Source organism: Centruroides sculpturatus, unplaced genomic scaffold, assembly GCF_000671375.1.
Source record: "Centruroides sculpturatus isolate CEXI.00-Female unplaced genomic scaffold, Cexi_2.0 scaffold2243, whole genome shotgun sequence".
In the NCBI taxonomy this organism is placed as follows: domain Eukaryota; kingdom Metazoa; phylum Arthropoda; class Arachnida; order Scorpiones; family Buthidae; genus Centruroides; species Centruroides sculpturatus.
The window spans coordinates 38,036-56,568 of record NW_019386331.1 but is presented as its reverse complement, the minus strand read 5'-3'; the positions used below and the strand labels follow the sequence as shown (position 1 = coordinate 56,568).

General features: G+C 39.4%; 2 protein-coding genes across 2 annotated transcripts; both read right to left on the bottom strand.

The window, feature by feature from the left end:
* Positions 1–657: 657 nt before the first annotated feature.
* LOC111614577 (U24-ctenitoxin-Pn1a-like) lies at positions 658–2,624 on the bottom strand. Its single transcript, XM_023355949.1, has 5 exons — positions 2,436–2,624; positions 2,197–2,362; positions 2,073–2,106; positions 898–1,149; positions 658–825 (listed from the first exon to the last, which is right to left on the bottom strand). The coding sequence occupies exons 1-5, from the start codon at positions 2,486–2,488 to the stop codon at positions 674–676; spliced, it is 657 nt and encodes a 218-aa protein (XP_023211717.1). The 5' UTR covers positions 2,489–2,624; the 3' UTR covers positions 658–673.
* Positions 2,625–8,899: 6,275 nt separating this feature from the next.
* Positions 8,900–16,317, bottom strand: LOC111614578 (U24-ctenitoxin-Pn1a-like). Its single transcript, XM_023355950.1, has 5 exons — positions 16,233–16,317; positions 16,014–16,051; positions 15,917–15,944; positions 9,673–9,897; positions 8,900–9,600 (listed from the first exon to the last, which is right to left on the bottom strand). The coding sequence occupies exons 2-5, from the start codon at positions 16,035–16,037 to the stop codon at positions 9,440–9,442; spliced, it is 438 nt and encodes a 145-aa protein (XP_023211718.1). The 5' UTR covers positions 16,038–16,051; positions 16,233–16,317; the 3' UTR covers positions 8,900–9,439.
* Positions 16,318–18,533: the final 2,216 nt, after the last annotated feature.

The window sequence follows — 18,533 nt, the reverse complement described above, 5'->3', positions numbered from 1 at the left end:
CGATCTAACATCCATACATACAGGAAAAAAACGAATCCTTTCGCCTATCTCGACGTTTCGAGGTGTTCGGGATCCAAAAATGCAAAAAATTGAAAGGGGTCACTTTTCGACCGATGGCTACACTTTCTCTGTGTTAAATATAACAGCCGGGAAAGTAAAAATGATCGAATACAGTACATATTTATATATTGACTACGTCATTACTTAGAGGAGTCTTTTATCTTCGGAATAAAAAAGTTTCTAAGTTCTATCTTTATCAGAACTATTTGTCGAATCTTTTATTCGTGGTGGCGCCACGACGTCGGAATTGCCGGGCCTATTTCGGTAACGAGTCCGTCCCCGGTGGGAGTCGGAGTGGGTAGATTTTTACCCCACTCCGCAAGCCCGCTATATAACGAAAATTCTTGACGTCACCATTACGGCTTTCGACGTCCCCCATATCAGCACTTTCCACAGCCAAATAATGACGAATGTAAAACGTAGTCATGGAAATAAGGTTTCGTATTTTACCGTATTTCGTGTACATCCGAGATAAAACGGTAATAGTTTGAAAACAATGGATATACGCGCGCTTAACGGCAGTTTTTGGAGGTAGACAGTAACTTTCAACAGCCACAAAGATTCGGTCAACGTAATATTTGAAAAACGCTTTGGCTTTATTGCGTATTAGGCGCTACAAATAAGAGCAACGAACATCTTCTCTAGTAGGTGGAGAAATTTGACGTCCGTCGGCAGCTACGCACCAACATAGACCGGGGCTGGCCCAACATTGTTTGGGTTTGTACGTTCCGTCTTCGTTACACTGCGGCGCGAAGGTCCCTATTACTGAAAAATTGTACGCGTTGACGTTAGAACGCGTGGTAACGACGCAATCTTTCGTATTATAATAGTACTTACGTCCTTTTTGCCTGGCCTTATCTCTCTCTGTGTGGCATTTGCAATCCACTACGTTAGCGAAGGAATGGGACAGAGGTCTTCCGTCCCGGCTCCAACATTGACACCGTTCCTTATCGCCGTACAGACATTGGCGTTGGTTGTAATTTCCGTCGGCGTCGCATTCCGGAATTAGTCGCGGAAAAGGGTTTTTCAGAGCTTCTTCTCTCCGCCTCAAACAATCGGTTACAGCATTCGTTTCGGTCCGAACTAAACCTACAGAAAAAATAACGTTTCCTAAATTAATCGAAATTTACATTAATAAGTGTTTGGCAATTTCTAAACGACGCGACGTACCGTAAAGCCACGGCCACTTAAATATTGTCGACGACCGAGGTCGGATTTCCACCTACTCTAAACAAAATACAGTTTCGGGCCTTTCGATTCATTATTATTTAACCAAGGAACAGGGCCGTAGTTTACAACTAGACGAGGTTTAAATGTAACCGCGGCCGAAACGGCCGGGGAGTCGGCCTACGGCTCCGGAAAACCGGGATGGAATCCGGAAGAGTATCCGCCCACCGACGGTGGCGTAGATAAAACGCCCGTAGTGGGTAACGGGTTGGCACCCCACCGACCAGCCGGCCACGCGCAGTTTTCCGAGTTTTATTGGCGCCTCTAGCGCCTAAATAAGCGTGGGTTTTCCGAAAGAGGGGAACGCCCCCGTGGGCGGAGGGCCTAGGCCGCATCCCTTTCCATCCCCGTTCCGGAGGCGTAGTTTAACCAGTAGAAAGTCCCTCTGGGTGTTGGTAGAGCGAAAAGCGCAAAAAAAGGCGATTTAATATTAGCTGTACCGGCGTCGTATACCGTATTTAAATCGTATTTTGCCAAACCGTAACATCGTTTAGGAAATTTTCATCCTCCGATTAAGGTTTTACGCTGGCCGTAATGCGCTGGTGGTTTATTCCATTTCTATACGTAAGGTCCGTTTAATCCAAAAAGCCAGTTGGGTAGACGCATTTTGTAAATTGGACTACATTTTCATTTCGAGTCGTAGTCCCATTTACGAAATGCGTCTACCCAACCGGCTTTTTGGATTAAACGGACCTTACGCGTAGAAAATAAAGATTGGTAAATTACGGCATTATTAGCGGATGGTCGGCCGACACTAGGCGTAACGCCAGTTAAAAATGAATTACCTTTGGGCGGAGAACGAACGGCGATAACGAATATCTGAAAGTAGAAGACGGAGAAAATTTTACGTTTCGTTCTTGGGCTACAGACGGTATAAAACGCTTTAAAATATTATAATTAACTACTAACTTTCATATTATTAAATTTCATTTCGTTCAGCAAAAAGCCGGTGGCTCTTATTTTGTCTAAAGGTCCTCCGTCCTTATCTGTGATTTGGAATTTGTCGCGGTCGTCCTCTACCACGGCGTCTACGTCGTCGTCCACGTATTCTCCCTCCGGCCACGCGTCGATTTTTCTTGAAAAACCATAGAATTAATTCGATTTTTAAATACAGTAATCGATTAAGATCCGACCGACCAAAGACGTACCTGGCTCGGGCCAGCGAAAAACAGCAAATGGCCACCACTAATTTAAAGTTCATCCTTTCCCAATGGCCTTTCTCCGCCGTCAAAGGCAATTTTCTCAATTTATAGTTTATTAAAGAAAAAATTGCCGATTTATGGAAAATTTATGCCGCGTCGGGCACAAATTTTTCTCTTAAAGCGATTTTTTCTATTCCTCTTTTTTGATAAGAGCTTTGTAATTATAAAACTGGCCATATTTGTTATTTTTCGCCTGTTTAGATAAATTAAAATCTGCTTAATTGGCAAATGCCACCAGACGGTCAGGCTACTTTGCCCTTCCCAGATAAGTCGGCGGTGGTAGGGGTTGGTCTTTTGTCCGTTGGCGGACAGGCGCGCGTGCAAACGCTCACCGGTCGGACCGGGCGTGGTTGGAAAAGTCGCCTATAAAGTTTCTGGCCATTAACCCATTACTATTAGACTGTTACGCTGTTAGAGACTGACTGACGTCACCGACCGACCGACCGATAAGCGTTTCCGAACAGACCTTACGAAATATAGCGCCTTAAACATCCGTCCAGCCAACCAACGTTTCGAATAAACTACGAAATACAAATATTCGCCAGCATCTCGTTGGCATTTTTTTCCCAATTTCGTTAGTATATCGCCCGCCTAATATTTATCCATCGTCGTATTCGTACGGGTAACGTACCGAGCTCGACCGTAGAAGCGTTGTTCCGTCCTTGGGAACAAATTCCGTCGTCCCCGTCTAAATCCTTCCGGGGTGGCGCCGGGGGAGCCGACGACGCGGCGTAGTTTAAACGTCGTGGCGTAACGACGACGCGTTACGCGGGCCCGAAATTAACGCCGCTAACAAAGTTTTTCCTCCGTATCGCGCCCATTGATCTTATGGCGGGTGGATCGACCAACGCCGTCGTACATAGTCGATATATTGCCCTTAGCGTGAAGCGGCGGCCCGATGCTCGGCGTTAACGCCAAATCGATCGATCGACCTAATATAAAAATACATATAGAAGAAACTACGTAAATGGTCTTCGAACTTCCTTCGTTTCCCATCACCCGCCCGAAAACGGTCCGTTAAACTAAAAAATTACGTAAAACAGTTGAATTCGAATTATGTATATAGGCTATACTCGAAGGTTTTCGGCTTATTACGGGTGAACTTTACGGAAACCTAACCTGTAATAAAAGGTGGTCTCTGTCCAGCCAAGGCTGTTTTCTTCCGGGTGGTTTGACGTAATGGAAGTTTGAAGACGATTTAGTTTCCCCTATATTTTTATATGGCGAAATACACCGTCTGCCTTTTAAATTCCATCGACCTAGCGTTATTAAAGTAAGCTTGTAAACGTAATTAACGCGCCAAGACGTTTATCGATCGGCGGGTGGCCAACTCTAGAAGATCATTCCCGAATAATTCCACAATACCCAATTGCCACCAATAACGCTATTCTGTAAATATAATCCGAGCGATAATGCCAGGTTGGTACATTTTTAATCGGCGCGTAAACACCCCGTGGAAAAACGGATAACGCCTGACGTTTTATACGTCGGCCGTAAACTTGGCTTATAATCCTTAGCGCGGTGGCGCCCGACCTTCTTGGGCTAGCGGCGCGTCGACAATTTAGCTGTCGACGACTTATAGCTGCTCCTATAAGGCCAGATTTGGTTGCTTTGCCACCTCTCTCCTATCTTCCTCGGATTGGTCGTCTTCGATAAGACCAACCACCCCGTTCCTTCCGGAGTGATAAGCGAAGAGCAATAACACTCCACTATCGTGGCTGAGATGAGATGAGAAGTTATAGCCGCGTCATATTTGTCTCCACCGACTTTGCAACTTGCGCGTGGTACTTAATGGCCACACGTATCGCTTTGAGGTAATTATTTGAACCCGCCAACTCTCTCTCCCTAAGCGTATTCTTAGTTTAACCTTTAGAGGAAGGATAAACTGTATAATCGCCATAAGCGTACACCCGCCGACTTACCGACGCACTCCCGGCCATCCCAACGACTCCGAGATGGGTTTTACCAACCCGTAGCGGAGTAAGCGGTCGGTACCGGATTAACCTCGACCCACCGCTAATCTCGCGATTATATTATAGTATTTGATTTATATAACTACAAAAGTTATCTTACGTAAGGGTTTCTCGCAGCCAGAGTACAGTCTAACACAATTTAAAATTTCTTTACATTTTTTACGGCGGAGGAATAAAGAATTTTTAACGTAACGGCCACTCGGCGCGATAAACCCTGACTTAAAATAACATATGTAGCAAACCCTAAAACGAAAACAATACAAAGAAATTGGTTATCGCGTTTATCGCCATACTCGGGTGGCACAAAATGGCACAATTTCCTCGTTCGAATAAACGGCAATCGTAAATAAGATGTACAGTAATACCTCGACTTACGCGATATTCAAATCTCGCCGATTCCAGCGCCACTCGACTCTCGATTACTCACTCCCCCCGCACTATTGTTCGGCTTAGGCGTTCGGACGTGTCAATTTATTTTGTGTTATTTATTTCTGTGTTTGTTTTATCTACGGAGACTCGAGAGACTCTATTACGTCATCCAAACCATTCTTCCGCATCAAACGAGAAAAGAAAAACTTTATCTTTGGAAAGTAAAGTTAACGTTATTAAAGACTTGGGTACAAAAATGAAAATTTGTCAATTGGCCAAGAAGTTTGATCTACTGAAATCGACGGTCGGAACAATTATAAAAGGCAAAGAAAAAATTCTCCAAGCTGCGAAAAATGCTCGATCTTTAAATTCGAGCATCGTTCGTAAACTTTGCGGTATTATCGCCGAGATGGAAACCATGTTAAAATTATGGGTGATAATCGAGTAAATGTGAAAAATTGTAAAATAATATAGGCCTAATTTGTTATACATATGTATTATCTAAGATTTTATTAGACATTTTTTTCTAAATTATTGCTTTTGCGAGATCCGGAATTTTAGTAACGTAAATCTGGCTCTTTATTAACAACAAAGTTAATTACTTCGCTTTCGTTTGTGTAACGAATTCGAAAAAAAACTATCTTAGCCGGGACTGTCTAAACCCTCCTGTCATAACTATCAACATCCATTGTTCTGTGCGGAACTTGCGGCTCATCTTGCAGAAAAGTTTACAGTTAACATCCAACTTTCGTCATTAAGTCCCTGGAACACCTATAACCTTTAACTCGTCAACGTCCGATCACGTGGTGGAAATTTTCCGCAAAAAGCTATAAAAGACAGTTTTTACCCCCTCTCGGGGGAGTCTGTTATTCAGCGCCGGGCCGACGACACGGCGCCGATTCTCCGAACCCGCCGAATTCCCATCTACGATCGACGAGAACAGCTTACCGCCAAAGTCGCCAACTTTTTATAATTGTGCTCCCGTGGATATAAGACAACTTTAGTCGAACATTTAAGTGCCTTGACGGATTAGACGGGGAAAAGGGACATTCCAAGAGGTATGAAAGCGGGAAAACTCTCTGTCGAGAAAATAAGCGGTTAGAAACGCTATTTGCGTAGTCTTTTTTGTCCATTTTGCTTCTTTTAATAAATAGTTGTTATATTGTTTAAATATGGCAGACTCCTTTACTCGATCACGTCATTCGCCTTATCGTCGACCCTAAAATTATCTCCCTTCACTCGCCCGACGTATCGTCCCGACTAGTGACGCAAACCGGGAGATCTTTGACCTCCCCCGCGGTTGACACTTTTTTTAGTCTCCGGCCCCGATTAAAAATTATTTGTACGTATTTATACGCGAAATTACACCCCGACTTACGCGGTTATCGTTGGGTATTCGGGGTATTACCGTATTCAATTTTTAAGATATCGTATTTTTTTCTAATATTAGCGTTTCGTTCACGGCCGAATATCAAACGACGAATCAAATTTCGTCAAAAATACAGCAAATATTTAAACTCGGCACTTAAAACATATTTCGCGCCGCCCGGTAATCTCGTATTACGCCATTTTTCTATTCCAATGCCGCACACCGCCGAGTACGATAGGAAGAAGGGGCGGTGGAAAAGTCGTAGTCGTCCTCCTTCCGGGAGAGAGTGCGCTCGACGACTACTTGTTAATATCGGTCTACTGTTATTTTAATATATTTGAAAAGCCATCGGCGTTGGATAGGTGGCGACGTTGCCAACCTTAAAGACTTAAAAGACTTGGTACGTCTCGTTTAAATAGAAAAATTTCTGGTAAAAATGCGAGAGTAATCGCTTTTACGTCATCCCGTAAAATACCGTAACTAACGAATCCGGGTGGAAAAAGTAAAGCTCGGCAAAAACGTCGAAGTAAAGGAAACTTTTGAAAGCGTACCGGAAGCGGATTCGACACGCCACACAGGAAATTTCGAAGGAAGCGACGTCGCCGCCGTAACAAATAGGAAAAATGAACACGGACTCGGAGCTTCGCGCCTTAAAATGGTTGTACGTACCGTATATCGATTCGGCCGAACGTTAGAACGTCTTTAAGCGATACCGGCGAAGGAAGTTCGGGGCAACGGATTTACGAGTTAATAAGGGCGGACGAAATCGGGGCGTCCAGTTTTACGACAGTTAAGTACGTCCGCGTTTATAGAAAAATTATTAGAATCGGTTCGGTTTATTGGCCGGGGAGGATGCGTCTCCGTAAGACTTACGTAAAGCCGACCTCGATTTAATTGTTATTAACGCCAAGAAAACCCGGAAGACTGCGGTGTCCGGTGATTTTAGTCCATCGGTTACCGGAGGGTACTGATCGGACCGTAATTCGAAAAAACCGTCGACTTATAGATTCCGGACGTCGTCACCCGTCCGTCCTTCCCTAATCCGGAGAAGGGAATTAGCTAGATAAAACTCGAGACCGGGGGCCATATTCTGGTCACCGTCTCTGGTCTATCGTCTTTCGCAAGACGGTCTCTCATTGGCTAATCCAAACGATTAGCCAATCAGCGATCGGCTTGCGAGAGACGAGAGACCAGAGAGGATGACCGGAATACGACCCCGGGTGTAGAAACGGCGAGAGAAAGAAGCCGGGCTTAACCGAAAGTCGCGTTATTTCGATGGGAAGATTTTGCCCCGAACGGAGTTAGATACGTAACCGCGCGACTCTATCGCTAATGGGAAAAGCGGAAAAGTGCCACGTAACACTCTACGCGGGCCAGCGCTAGGCGCAACCCGCGGCAGTAAAGGCGTAATGGCGCGTCTATTCGCGCTATACTTTATCTTCGTCGCGGTAATTAAGCCAATATAATACGTATTTGTATTTAAAATTATATTCCTTTTTGTAAGAATTATATTTAGTTTATTATTTTCTTAAATTTTTTGCCAATAGACGAGGCTACGCGTAAAGCCAAAAATCGAATGTCGACAGAAATTCATCGATACGCGCCGGATGTTTAAAAGTAAGGCAGCAATTAGTCGAACGGCGTAAGCGTGGATGGCGAACAAACAAACAAACATCCTCATTTATATATATATATATATATACATAGTAGTGATGTAACGAATATTCGGTTACTATTCGGTATCGGGCCTATTCGGCCTATTTTTCACTATTCGGCCGAATACCGAATACCTAAAACAGGAGTAATAAATAACAAAAACGCAGTAAATTAATCATTTTGGTATTTAGATTTAATGTTGTCGAGTTAGCGTTGCTTGTTTATATTTATTTATAACTTGTAACACGCGCAAAATAAAAAAGAAAATAATATTAGTCACACGTATTCGCAATTTATAATTACAAAGATCGGCACACTACACACCTATTCGTTCGAGAATCGTCGCACTTCTGAGGGTCCGACCCTGCCTATCCTTCTTTTTAAGCGCTCGTCTTCGCTCTACCCTTTCTCTTTCCTCTATCGCTCTAGTCCACGCATGCCTGTGCATACAACGCAATACGCGCTCACGATACTTTCGATTCGTCACTTTTCCGTCGTAGAGTTCCCATTTTACAATTACGTGACTCAGCCTGGTGATAACGGAGAAAAGAGACAGATGGGACGTCGATATAAGTCGCAGTTACGATTTCGCAGATTCGAGACAGCTCGATAGCCCGAACGGTCCCGGGCTTTCGCCCGTGCACGCTAAGTGACTTACATTACGAGCATTTATCTTTCGGAAGTCTATGACAACTATTGTTTGGCATTGACGGCCGCGAATTTCGTGCCAATAAGCTGCCTCCACTCGTTCGATTATGTCATCGACTCAATTTCGTATTTATTTTCACATTTTTACTTGGCGGTCCTTCTCTGTTCTTTTTCCGTTATTTACACGTGTAGGTCATTTCGTTGTTATCCACATTTGATATCATCATTTATCACATACTTCCATGACACTCTTGTCTGTCGGCTGCAACTACCAAGAATTAACGCGATTGGCGAAACGTAGTGACAGCGGGCCTTGCCATAATGCGGTTTGCGCGCCAATTTTCGTACGTGCGTTAATCGAGCCGAATATTCGGCTATTCGGCCACGCTCCTGGCCGAATATACTATTCGTTACAACACTAATATATAGATTAACAAAAGTATTAGGGGACACATTCGTTTCTTTATATATCTTATTTATTTGGCGTACCTTAGTTTTTGTAAACTTTCGCTACCGTTTAAAATTTTATTCCGGAAACTACTCGGTAATCGAGTGTATTACTATAGTCTACCTGTATTTTGTATAAGTAGAAGCGCGATGGAATTTCGACCGAACGTTTATTTGACGAGTATCGATCCGTCTAAAAGTATAAAAAGCGACGCGCCTTCTAATCGCCAATGTAAATAAAACCTTGGAAAAATTTAAGAGGCGAAATATCGACCAGAAGGCGATACGGTGGCTAATTGGACCTTTTCGATAATTAACGATTATTTCGGGGTATGACGCTTTCCGAAATTATAGTATGTGGTAGGGCGCGCGAAATAACGGTAAAAGTACCGTAAGAGCGATGGAAACGACGTAATATCTGTATAATTAATTAGCGTAGCTCGACTTATTTTGTGTGATTTAGATAAACGTCTTTTTAAAATTCTTTATTAAAGCCACTCTTCGTCGCATTCGATTTCGTCGGTGCTGGGCTCCGAAACTTCGTTGCCGCGTTTATCCACGCACCAACAAGTTGCCGCGCTGGCCCAACATTGCCTTCGTTCGTACGTGCCGTCTTCTTTACACTGAGGGACGTAAGAGCCTAATAGAACTATTAAGAAAACGTAGTAAATCGCAAACGCTGGAAACCGGGCGTAAGTATAAAAGCGCGCCGGATTCTTACCGTCTTTTTCGGCTGAAGCTTTGTCTCTGGGACATTCGCAAGCTTTGATTTTTTTGGAGGGCGCGGTCAGCGGAATGCCTTTTTTGTTCCAACATTGACAAAAAGAGCCATCTTTATGACACTGAAGTCCTTCGTAATCGCCGTTTTCGTCGCATTCCGGGATCACCCAGCCTATAGCCTCGTGGCTCTGTTCTCTCTTTCGATGTTTTTCGCATTCGGTCTCGCCTTTACAAAATATTCGTATTTACAAATAGAAAATTCGTTTAAAATCTTACTGTAGCGTTTCGACTAAGTTCGCTAGTGACGTCACAAAAATCACCGAAGAACGCCGATATACTCGCGCCGAATATAGTTACGTTACGAAATTATTCTGCAAACAATTGCCAATAATTTCGTAATAAGCCGCGCGGAAATCGAAAATTGTTATAAATTTTCGAAACGATCGGTCTCTCCCCTTTCTCGTGTTCGGTAAACGATACTTGGCACTCCGCAGTACCGAATTTCCGCTTCCTTATCTTTTGAATTTCTATTATTGTGTACTCGCTTTCGTAGGTTAATAATTTTAAAATAAACGAAGCATTATCGCGTAAATAATTACGTACGGTAAAGATATAGCGCCAGTGAATTTTTTCACCCCCTATAATGCGGTAGATACGTTTTACGTTATACGAATTTCGCGTTGTAGGAATCCTTAACTTAACGCCCGTTGACGAGAAAACTCGTCAGGTTTACATAGCGTTACGAAAAATTCGGTAGTCAAGGTTAGTTTTTGACAAATTTTTCTTTTCAATTTTTGGAATGTTTTTTAGGTCCACAAATTTTTGCAAAAATTTTTATCCGCGCGAAAAAAATTTTATGGCGATTTTAATGAGCCTTCGATAAGGCTCGATTAAGGCTTAATTGTTTTTAATGGGAGTTTTTTATCAAATTTATTTCATGGTTTCTAAGTTGTAGCGCACGGATTTTCCTTCGGTAAAGTTATTTAAAGTTGCTTTCTGATGTCAAAAACTACCTCCAAGTTTTTAAATTTTTTAAATTAATATATTTTATTTTATATAAATTTAATTAATTGGGGGGGGTCGGAAATCGCAATTAAAATCTTAATTTTTTAAAAATATTTAAAAATATAGGCTGGCTCATATTCACCCTACTTTAAAAAGGTCTATATAAGAAGGTCAGAACACGCTCCCGTGAATCTATGCGGCAGCGGCCATTTTGGGACTTATCGATAGACTACACTCCATAGGTATCCCGCGTGAGTCGATTATTATCACGTATATAAGTATTCAAACCTTTAAACAATGGGTTATTGGGTGGAACCAAATTGTAAAAATGAATTTACAGACGTTCGATGGTTTAGATTTCCCGCAAATAAGCGGAGGAAAGCAAAACGTAGCGTAGACATCAAGGGATGGTTGACGATGCAGTTCAAAGAGTTTATATGCGTAAAGTTTGTAATAAGTGGTTTAAACGAGTGGATACTCTTCGCCTCCACCAACGAACTATACGTGGAAATTTTTAAATGATATCGGCGATCCAGATATAAAACAAATTAATTTTTTCATTTTTCTATCCGATGATAAAATAATTAAACAAATAACTGTTTTAATACGACCATATTGTATTTAAAAATAAAATTATAACGACGGTATTGACTTATGCTCACAATATTTATTAATAAAACATTGCAAAAAATTTAGTTCGATTTAAATAAAATTTACATTAATTTTATTGTTAGAATTTTTATTTTAAAAGTAGTGATGGAAATCTAAATAGGCTGTATCTAATTCTTATAATCTAGAGATTCTATAATATTTAATTGATTTTATTTATATTTAATTTTTCATTGGCATAGCAATAATTATCTTTTATCCCGAACATTTAAGAACAGATTTTAATTGAGTAACATAAATTGTTTTTTCTGGAAAGAAAAATGTAAGGATCGGATGCGTTTAAAATGTTTGTGTGTTCCTACACCCATTTTCAAAATTCTAGTAAAAATAATTTAGCCCAATTGTGCATTTGATACATTTTTCTGGTATGGATTTAAAGTGTAATGATTTAATATTTTTCTCACACTTAAATATATCAAATATAATTCAAGACTTAATATTTTTACTGTAGTTTTTAGTAGTAAACTTTAAATTTTAATATTAATGCGGAACGTGTAAACAAAAAAAATTATGCGCAAACAACATTAAATTGATATTTTTTTGTTTTATTTAATGAAAGTAAAATTGACTATTTAATTGTAAAAAAGAAAATTTTAGCATTATTTTGCTATGGCAACAAATATTCATATTTTGTTTGAATACATTATATTCTGTTCGAGTATTATTTGTCAGTTTATTGTCAAATAATTTAATTTAAAATTTTATTTTTGGAATTTTTTGAAAGTTATTTATAAATTAAAAATATATCTACGTATCTATTACTTATTATAAAATAAGCATTACATTGACATTTATTAATAGTACTATTGAACTTTGGCTTAATTTTATAACCAATCGTGCTTTAAAAAAATAATTATAAATTTGTTATATTATTATATTCTTTATTATACTTTAAATTTTCTTTCATGTTATTGCATCACTTTACCAAGTGCATATATACGTAATTGCATCAGTTTTAGCACCTACTTAATTAGTTTAAATCGTAACATCAAATGCCATGGATGATTGTTTCTTTTAAACTATTTGATAAAAACGTTACATAAAATTGGGGTCGCGTAATCGTCCGAAATTATTATTATATTTTTGACTGGAAATCACTGGATTTATGCAATTTTAGTTTAATTAATGTCGTATAAAACTGAATGCTCGTACAAGTTTGCCACTCAAAAAACCCCAAAATGGCGGCTCGACAAGTAGGTCACGCGTGTCCTGACCTTCTTGTATAGACCTTGTACTTTAAACCCTTATCCTTCCGAGACGTCTATGAAAATGCCCCGGGAAATCCGACTCCAGCTGTTCTCCAGGTCATCCAGCTGTGTAAACAATGACTCGTCGGTGTTAAATTTCGCAGAAAGGCGAGACAAAGGAACTTAAACTTCGAAGCTTTTTCTTCAAAATAAACGCATTTCTTTCGTTTTTTCAGTTTAAAGTATTTTTTATGTATTTTTTATGCTTAATTACATCATAATTAATGATAGGTGGGAGTTAAGGGGTATACGTGAGCCAATCGCAGCCCGACACGTGTGCAGTTTACGGACTACGGCTGTTTGAAAGGTTTTCTTCCATAAAATTGATCGATTCTTGACTAATTCCACTCAACATTTCCAAAACACGTATATTTTTTTTGGAAGTAATCCGTATAAACTATGCTATAAACAAAAAATTGTAGGATTACGTTACGAGTGTGCACTATTCGACGTCGCCATTGCTTAAGCTCGTTTTCGTCGCGGAGCGGCGCACCAAACGGCGGCCGCGATTTCTGATAAGTTATTTTTCTGCGAAAAATTCGTTAAACTTTGGAGACATCATTAATAGACATAATTTTTATGGCCGTTGAATAAGAAATGTATAAAATTACAGTACTGTATTAGACTTACGGTACCTAATTTATATACTGTACAGACGATAGTAAACTCAACTTACCCGTCTAAACTCTCTGTAGCGTGTAAGTAGTTCGGCTGCTCGTCTACTATTGGTCCAGATTCGACCAATCCTGCAGCGACACGAATCGGCGATGACGTTTTACCACGTTTTACTCCTCCCTTTTAGCGTCTTTATACCAATACTGTCGCAATTTTTTCGCCATGTTATAGGAACCCGCGTTATAGGGGTCTACTGTATATTATGCGCGAGTATGACGTATCGGCGTTCTTCGGTAGTCCACCTATCGCGTCGTTTACGTCGCTAACAACTTAGTGTAGACAGTATAAATTTAAAATTCGGACCATACGGCCGGAACCTTAACGGGATATAATACTGCCAATTAATTAGGATACAAAGTCATTTGGAATACAGACCGGCGATTAAGCCGCCGTCTGACAATTAAATTTTTAACGCGAGAGGACGGCTTTACGGCCAATCGTTAGTCTAAAATTTAGACTAACAATTTAGAATGTAAACCGGGGCTGTGGAGTAGTCAAAAAATCCGCCGACTCCGACTCCTTTTACTTTCCAACTTGTAATGTATATACAACGGAAAAGTATTGGAATCGTGTCAAATTTGATCCTCCAAGTTTTTTTTGCAGATCTACTCCTCAAAAAAGTCAATAAAAGTTTGAAAAATTGGCGCGAGTGCGTGTGTCGGCGTCTAATTTGTTTAATTTCTTTATTTTCTGTTCCGAGACATTAAACAATATCTCAGAACGGGTAAAGTTTAAGAAACGAAATGTGGCACTGTAGCTGGCGTATAAAGGGGCATTAATGCTATTAAAAAATAAATAAAATTCGTCTCTACCCTCAAAGTAAGCTTTTTTTGTCATTTTATAATAGTACAGTAAAACCCGTTAAGACGTTCTCGCCTAAGATGTTAGACTGTATATGGGGACACGATCTAGTTCGACCACTTTGACGCTTAATAACTAACTCCCGTTTTGTTTTCCGAAACCGTGTTTTAGTATTTCTGAATACTAAAACACGGTTTCAGAAAGCAAATCGATTAAGAGTTATTGGTTATAGAAACGGCGAGTTCCATCGAGAAAAGAAAAATAACGTATACGGTTTAACAAATCGATACTACATACATCGCGAGGATACGAGTACTGACGAGGGGCTAAGTACCCGTACAAACCGAATAAAGATGGAAAAAAGCCAAGCGTTTAATTAATAACACAATCTTGCGTTTGACAGTCAAAAACTAACTCCCGCGTTAACCATCCGACTCGGATTTAAAAACCGCAGAAATTATTAGGCTTCGAACGGGGTAAACGAAATCGTGCCCCCCACACGCGGTCTAACATCCACACGTATAGAAAAAAACCTCCAATCTTTTGCGTATTTCGAAATTTCGACGTGTTCCGAGTCCAAAATTGTAAAAATTTTCGACCCAGCGCTATACTTTCCCTTTGTTATATACAGGGTGGGCCGACGAAAACGAAACGGCAGAGTTATCGCGTTGGTCCAAGCAAATCGCTCGGACAGATCGATTTTATTTTTCAACAATAAAGTTTTTGCCATTCTGAATACAACAGGCAACAAAAATTTTAAAAACTCATTCATTTTTTATTAACTAAACAAACATTTATTTCAAATAAAGCAACAAAAATAAGAAAAAGTTATCGAGCATTCAATACATGTTCGAATCGAGCACCACATCTCCGTAGATTCATTTCTTAGCGGACGTTGGCGTCTTTTGTTAGCCACAGAACCCGTTAACTGAAACTTTTGAACCAACCGCAGAACGTATTTTGCATTACAATATTTGGATAGCGTGGATGAAATAAATTTGCAGTAAGATAAGCATTGTCGCCATTTCTGAAATGAAGAGTTACTATTTCTACGCTTTCAACAATTGTGTAAACCGTAACGATTACGTTGTACAAAATTCATAATAAACAAATAATAACCTTAAATTCTGATTGAATCCTTAAGTGGTCGAGCTTAATGCCAACCCTACAAAAAAGAACATCTGGAAACAGATAACACACTATCAGCCTTCATTTTATCATCTATTTTTTCTCGCATATGCGGTCCAGCTTAAAAGGTTTTTTTACCTTTGTTAATACTGTAGTTTGCGTTACTTTTTTCCGAAATAAATGTTTGTTTAGTTAATAAAAAATGAACGAGTTTTTAAAATTTTTGTTGCCTGTTGTATTCAGAATGGCAAAAACTTTATTGTTGAAGAATAAAATCGATCTGTCCGAGCGATTTGCTTGGACCAACGCGATAACTCTACCGTTTCGTTTTCGTCGGCCCACCCTGTATAAGAGCCGGAAAAGTAAAATCGAATACATATCTTAAAATCATAATCATAAAACTTATCGAATACATATTTATATATTACTCAGATAAGTCTTATAGCTTTGGAATAAAAAGTTTCCACGTTCTATCTTTGTTAGAACTCTGTTTATCGAATCTTTTATTCCCAGGTCACCCGATGACACCAGAATTTCCGGGTCTCTTTCGGTAACACGTCGGTAGATTTTTACGCCTCTCCGCAGCCCCGATCTGAACGATATTAAATGATTTAGACTCTAAATGATTTAATAATTAATTAGTCGCGTTATAGCCGGTAACGATGCCGCGTATCGTTTAATTATTAACGGATGTCGAGTGGTAAATAATAATAAAATTACCTCTTACGTAAATAATAAAGACGATCATCTGAAAAAGAAATTAAATAGCTGTAAAATTCGAATGGACCGCGGTAAAAATGCTGTAAAAAATACTTACGCCGAGAACAGTTACGGACTTCATTTTTTACGCTAGACCTAAGATATATTAAAAACGATATAAGAAGTGGCTTATAGACGGACATTGTACGTATAAACTTATTTTTGTAGCAATTTGTAATAAAATTTGCTAAGTAAACGGAAGCAAATTTGAATTTTAGACCAAGCGCGACGATTCTTGGCATTTAAAATAAACGAATGGAAAAATAATCCAACTTACCGGATCGGACGCAGTATGTAATTCGATGCCGATATTTACCACCTTCTTATAATTTCGTATCTCTTTACATTTGTGCATTCTCACGCGCTCGTTTATCTTTTATTGATAAAAATTGATAATTGTTTAATAATTCCACCAGGCGGTGTTTCTACCATGTCCGGAACACTAACAGGACCTTTTAATTACAAGGGCGTACGCGGAAAACTTGGCGGATCGGTCGAGCCACGCGGTGTCTCTCGAAAGTCGATTGTTGGCAATATTTAAATATCGATTAATATTACGAAAAAAGTATAAAATATGATTTAAAACCGATTTATATCAGTTTATATATGTTACCGCTAAAGCTGGAAACTCGTTCATCTGCGGATTAACTAGCGTGATCCGTTAAAGTTGTAAAAATTGTTCCATTTCTCAAATTACCTAGGTAATCCGCGCATTACCTACTAGGCACTCGGTAAAGTGAAAACAAGCTCTTTGCCACAAATAAATGTACCACAAATAGGCGCGCTTGTGGCAGAAACCAATTGCTACGAAATTCAAAGCGTCACCAATCTTTAGACTGCGCAATTGGATAATGTTACCTATGGTGGGTAAAATGGCGGCTGGTCTCCGATTCCAGCAAAGAGAAGAAAGGAAACAGTGGAGACGCGCGTTCAAACCTAACCTAACATATTCTAATAATTTGGTTGGTAATAATTATGGTAATTTATGAAAATAGGTTAGGTTAAGACAGAACGTGCGTCCCCACTGTTTCCTTTCTTCTCTTTGCTGGAATCGGAGACCAGCCGCCATTTTACTGACAGTAGGTAACGTTAACCGCACAATTACATCACGCCATCGCCAGAAAAAGTATGATAACTTTATTATTTTTCGTCTCCGGTCCAAAAGTAGGGTATGGTCGAAGTCGTCTCGGTCCCTCAGTTCAGATAGATACTCAAAGTGCCGAAATGTATAATAATTTCCCTAATTGTATTAATATTTTAAATCGTTTGATTTTTTGTATGTTTTTTAATTGGTCGATGATTGATTCTATCGACTAATTTGTCGATTGTTTGATTGTATTAACTCGATTCTTTAGATATCGAAAATTAAATAAAGAACATTATGTTAATTTAAGCGCACAGAAACGTCGCTGTTGTTTGGGCAAAGATGTTATTTTCACTTTACCGAGTGCCTAGTAGGTAATTTGCGGATTACCTAGGTAATTTGAGAAATAGAACAATTTTAGCAACTTTAACGGATCACCCTAGTTAATGCGCGGATTAACGAGTTTCCGAGCTTTAGCGGTAACATATACATAAATTGCGCCTTTAGCAATTAAATATAAATACGAGATTGCCGATTCGAAGGAATCGCGCGTACGCTAAAATTCTTTTAAAATTCTAATGTTTTACCGTTTTGAGGCTAATTTATCCTATAAAAGTAATTACGTTTAATTATTGTTAAAATAAATAACATTTATTTATAGACGTAACGGGAAATTATACATCCGATTGTGAAGAAGAGTGCGCTTATTATCCCAACCCGCGGTGTAATTATTGGTAGATAGGTGTAGATATAGATTGTTAAATTTTATAATTCAATTTTTTATATCGTACGTGTATAAAAATTTAACAACGAGGTTTTCTATAGTTTTACTTGTTTATTAATATGATTATGTTACAAATGCGAGAAGAATTACGTTACCACGCAATTTCGTAGCAAAAACGTATCCTACATACACTTATTTCATCTCCTCTCTAATCTCGATTTTATTTAAATACAGTGGTAACTCGTACTTCGAACACTTAAGAGTTCGAACGCTAAATTTGACAAAATTCGAACAAATGTTTTCGGTGCTTTTTTCTCTTTATTTTCGACGCGTTTGGTTACGTATATCGCGTGATTTTCGTCAATGTTTAACAATTTCTATTAATTCGATCGCCTTTATGTCCTTAATTTTATAATATTCGATATAAGCCAGACGGGTCGATAATAATAAGCGCACAGCCCAAACGGTTAGGAGTCGAAAGTCGAAATTTGGTACGCAGTTAGGGTACGTGGCCAGAATGTAAACTAAGATGGGATTTTTGGAAATTCCCCCGTGGAGGAGAAGGAGAAGGTTAAGGATTATTCCGAAGAACTCGGATTCTACCCTACTGTTTTAGATGCGGCTTTTGTGTTTTTGCCGGAAATCGAACTTATTTTTAGACCCATCTAACAATTGTCTAATTATTGTGGGAAGAGGGCCAACCTAATTCTCGCACCCGGTGAAAACGGGTAAGACGGACTATAATGGAATAATCTTAATCTTCGCTATGG

Excerpts from the sequence above, each read along its gene's own strand:
- LOC111614577 (XM_023355949.1), bottom strand. The coding sequence starts at position 2,488 with ATGAACTTTAAATTAGTGGTGGCCATTTGCTGTTTTTCGCTGGCCCGA. Across the intron at positions 2,363-2,435 it reads TTTTCGCTGGCCCGAGCCAG|AAAAATCGACGCGTGGCCGG; the intron begins GTACGTCTTTGG and ends TGGTTTTTCAAG. Across the intron at positions 826-897 it reads TAAGGCCAGGCAAAAAGGAC|TAATAGGGACCTTCGCGCCG; the intron begins GTAAGTACTATT and ends ACAATTTTTCAG.
- LOC111614578 (XM_023355950.1), bottom strand. The coding sequence starts at position 16,037 with ATGAAGTCCGTAACTGTTCTCGGC. Across the intron at positions 9,898-15,916 it reads CTTTATTATTTACGTAAGAG|GCGAGACCGAATGCGAAAAA; the intron begins GTAATTTTATTA and ends TATTTTGTAAAG. Across the intron at positions 9,601-9,672 it reads AGCTTCAGCCGAAAAAGACG|TTCTATTAGGCTCTTACGTC; the intron begins GTAAGAATCCGG and ends TTTTCTTAATAG.